At 47.6% G+C, this 3654-nt stretch overlaps 1 protein-coding gene across 1 annotated transcript in view; it reads right to left on the bottom strand.

The window, feature by feature from the left end:
- Positions 1-268: 268 nt before the first annotated feature.
- The window catches only part of LOC106518485 (SLIT and NTRK-like protein 3), a 29084-nt gene continuing 25698 nt past the window's right edge, over positions 269-3654 (bottom strand). Inside the window, exon 6 of the mRNA XM_014009797.1 lies at positions 269-2833. Within this exon, the coding sequence (XP_013865251.1) occupies positions 1712-2833 (1122 nt within the window). The 3' untranslated portion in view covers positions 269-1711. The remainder of the gene's footprint in view (positions 2834-3654) is intronic.

Genomic DNA, 3654 nt, shown 5'->3' with positions numbered 1-3654 from the left:
GTGTGTGTGTGTGTGTGTGTGTGTGTGTGTGTGTGTGTGAGGAGGGCTGCAGGCGCTCAACTTTCATCTGATCTCTCGAACACGCCGCACGGACAAACTGACAGGCTTAGCACACCTCGAGCCGTTTCATTCATGCATCATTACCGCAACAAAGACGAGGAGAGTGAGTGTGCATTTATAGGGGTGTGTGTGTGTGTGTGTGTGTGTGTGTGTGTGTGTGTGTGTGTGTGAGTGAAGCCGTCACACAATACCTGCAAGCTCAAGTAGGTTGTTTTTTTAATGTAGCACCCTTTATTGTATTTCGTGGGTTGACGGTAAGAAGGCTGAACCAGATGCAGAATCATCCTATACATTAATGTAACATGATCCCTTGCAGGAGAGCTTCAGCACGCAAAAAGAAAAAAAAAACTAAGAATAAATATATTCACAACTGCCTCTACGATTGGTAGGAGATGAAAGCATAAAAAGTACCTCCGTAAAAGATATTAATCAGTAGTTGATAGAAGTGTTTTTTTTCCTTGTATGAACAAAAAAATGTTACGTCCACCTGGTTTGTCTTTATTTTCTAATTTGCCACTTAGCTTTCCTTTGAGAAACATTTCCAAATCAATATGTGCCTTTTGTGGAATGAAAGGAAACATGAAGCAGAGGTCTTCGTGGCCCAGTTGAGTCTAAAGAAATCCAAAACGCATCCGTCGCCACAATGTCTTTCGTGTAATTCGGCCTCCGTTCGTTTTTTTGTGTTGCCCCCCCCCTCCCCCCAAAAAAAATAAAGAGTGGTGGTAATTTCCAAAATTCTTTCCTTTGAAATTGAATCTTACAATTTCAACTCAGCGACAGATTATTCCCCAGATAAATCCCCTCATCGTAGCTCTGTAAAGAAATCACTGGGGGGTAAGAAAATGAAAGATGAAATGATGGGAAATTAACAGAACCGCATACAAACAACTCCAACACTGACCAGATATATTATTATTTTTGGCTCATCCAAGGGAATGCAATTCTTTAGGTTTTGATTGTTTTTTTTTAGTCTCAGTCATCCACCTGCGTCCCATCCATTGGTAGCCAAACCTCTTTGTTTAGATAAATAGATCTGTATTTATAGAAAAATAAGCATTGACCACACTGCTGGCTGTTCGTTGCTAAGGCACTTGGCTATTTTCAGTTATTTCCCTTCTTGTTTTGTCTCTGTCGTTTCCCCGTCTTCTGTGAGCGCCCCAGCTTTGCTCCGCACCTTCCGGCCGTCCGAGTTTCCAGCTCTGTGTTTGATGTTACGAGCTGGTGTTTTACACTTTCCCTTTGAGAGCGGTGATATGAACGTGAACGCCCACAACCATCGCGCTCCGTCCTGCTAATTGTGATGCTTAGTAGAAAAACGGAGCCCTCCGTGCTTTCAGGACTCTGGAGGGAAACTAAAATATGATGGTAACTGCAGCTGAAGTTTTACCTCCAGGCGAGAATCTTGGATCGGCTAATCCTTGCCAAATACCAAACCCATATGCCAGTAGTGGAGGAAATACAAAAACCTGACCTCAGCTCCGAGAATAAACATGGTGTAGTGCGGTCCCACTCCCCCACAGGCTCCTTTCAAAGCCAACCTCTGTACAGGAGTCATTGTTACCAGGTGATTCATCACCAGAGAGGGAGGTGATGAGGAGACAAGAGAGGAAAGGGAGCAGAAAGAGGAGGAGAAGAGGGAGGTGGAGGAGTGTTAAAACTGGTAAGAGCGGTCCAAAACCTCCATGTAGTCTGGCGTTGTTTTCAGTCTGGGTCTCTGCTCTCCAGGCCCCGGCTCGTTCGGCCCGTCGTGACTGACGCCCGCCGTGGTGACCACAAGCGTTGGGTCGGGTCTCGCTTCCTGTTTGGAGTCTTGGGTGAGAGGATAGCAGGGCGGGGGCCTCGCGTACCTGTCTGAGAGCTCTCTGAACTCCGGGGTGGAGAGTCTGAAGAGGCAGTCCACCAGCTCCACCTTAGGAGTGGGGCCCTGGCTGTCGATGACCGTGGGGCACAGGATGCCGTTCCCGTGGAGGCCGGCGAGAGGTCCCATTGCTCCCGTTACGGTGTTGATGGGTGACGAGGACACCTCCAGGGCCCACTCCCTCCCTTTCTCTGACGCAGAACAGTACCCCCCGTGGCCCTCCTTCGGAGCTGCGAACGTCTGTTGCTGCAGCGGCGACGGTCGCTGCTTCACCGCCGCGTCTCGCTCGTCCTTGTAGATGGAGTTGCTACACATGTGTGAGGCTGCAGCAGGGTCGACACCTTTGGCCGCTGCCTCCGGGGGCAAGATAGTGTCGTAGACGTGGTTGTGCTCGGGCAGAGGTAGAGGGGGCTTCTCCGGGAGGCTGTGGTGGTGATGGTGCGTCTGCTCGGTGAAGATCCCGCACTCCATCTGGATGCCGGCCAAGTCCACCTCTCCCTGACGACGAAACGGCAGCTTGTCCCTCCTCCTCAGGGCGTAGGCGATTAGTGCCGCTGCCGCAAAGAACGCGGAGACGAACAACACCAGCAGGCTGAGCACCAACACCGACAGAGGGATGGAATCCATCCCTGGAGGGACGAGAGGTCCCAGCCCTGAGCTGGGGTAGCCAACCGACACGCCTCCATCTGCAGCTGGAGAGGTTGCTGTCTGCCCCTCCTGCTCCTGGTCCTCCTGGGGCTCCAGCTCGGGGCAGAGCAGCTCCATGGAGAGGGAGCGCAGGTCTACACCCTTGGTCTTTTCCGGGGAGTGACAGACCACCTCTCCCACCACAACCACCGCGCTGAGCCCCTCGAGCCAACGCTTCAGTGGAGCTGCCACGCAGTTGCACTCCCACGGGTTTTGCTGCAGGTCCACCTAGAGAGATACATCACACTGTCATTGCGTAATACTACAGTAATTACAAATCTACCATGCATTGCAAATTCATGAATCATTCTGTTCAATTAAAAAAATGTACTTTTAAGGCCTAACATTTTTTGAAAGGTTGCATATCGCCCAAAGCAAGAATAAATTAATATATTCTTATGCTGAGAAAATACTGTATTAGAGCTACTTTGGTCAGACTTATTAAATGTCATTAGGTTGTATGGTGAGATCTTGCAAGAGTTGATAATGCTTATAGAGCCGAGGTTCACTCTCAGCTACTACCACACCAAAGGTTTGCTCAAAATCTGTAAAACTGGAGTGTGATATAGCACTATTTTTCATTTTATGAGGTCAGTTGGCTGTGGTCGCCATCCTGAATTGATTTCAGAAATTACTCACTTGCAGATGTATATTGGGTCATAGGTTACAGGCAACAAAACGTATACAGTAGAGATAAACAAAAACTTTGCCTCTCCCTCCAATGGCAGACAATATCACTTTGGCCACCATCTATTCAACAGCCATTAGTATTTTTGTAAAATGTGGTAAAAATAACCCACATAGCAGATAGTTTTGGGGCCAGGTCAGGCAATGATGGCACTGTTTTTAAAGGGATCCATGATTAGTTGTAATATTAGACTTTATTTGATAAACATTGATTTTATCTGTATAATAAAGATGTAAAAATACTGTAGTCTGTTTAGTTTTTATCATCTTTAAACTAAAAGTTTAAAAATATATTACATGGAAGGGGCCATTTTATTTACTCGCAAAGCATTCTGGGTAAATGATGACGTAGATAGGTCCTT

The sequence above is a fragment of the Austrofundulus limnaeus genome, unplaced genomic scaffold, assembly GCF_001266775.1.
Source record: "Austrofundulus limnaeus strain Quisiro unplaced genomic scaffold, Austrofundulus_limnaeus-1.0 Scaffold61, whole genome shotgun sequence".
Taxonomy (NCBI): Eukaryota; Metazoa; Chordata; class Actinopteri; order Cyprinodontiformes; family Rivulidae; genus Austrofundulus; species Austrofundulus limnaeus.
The sequence above is the reverse complement of the archived record's forward strand: the minus strand, read 5'-3'. Positions and strand labels throughout refer to the sequence as shown.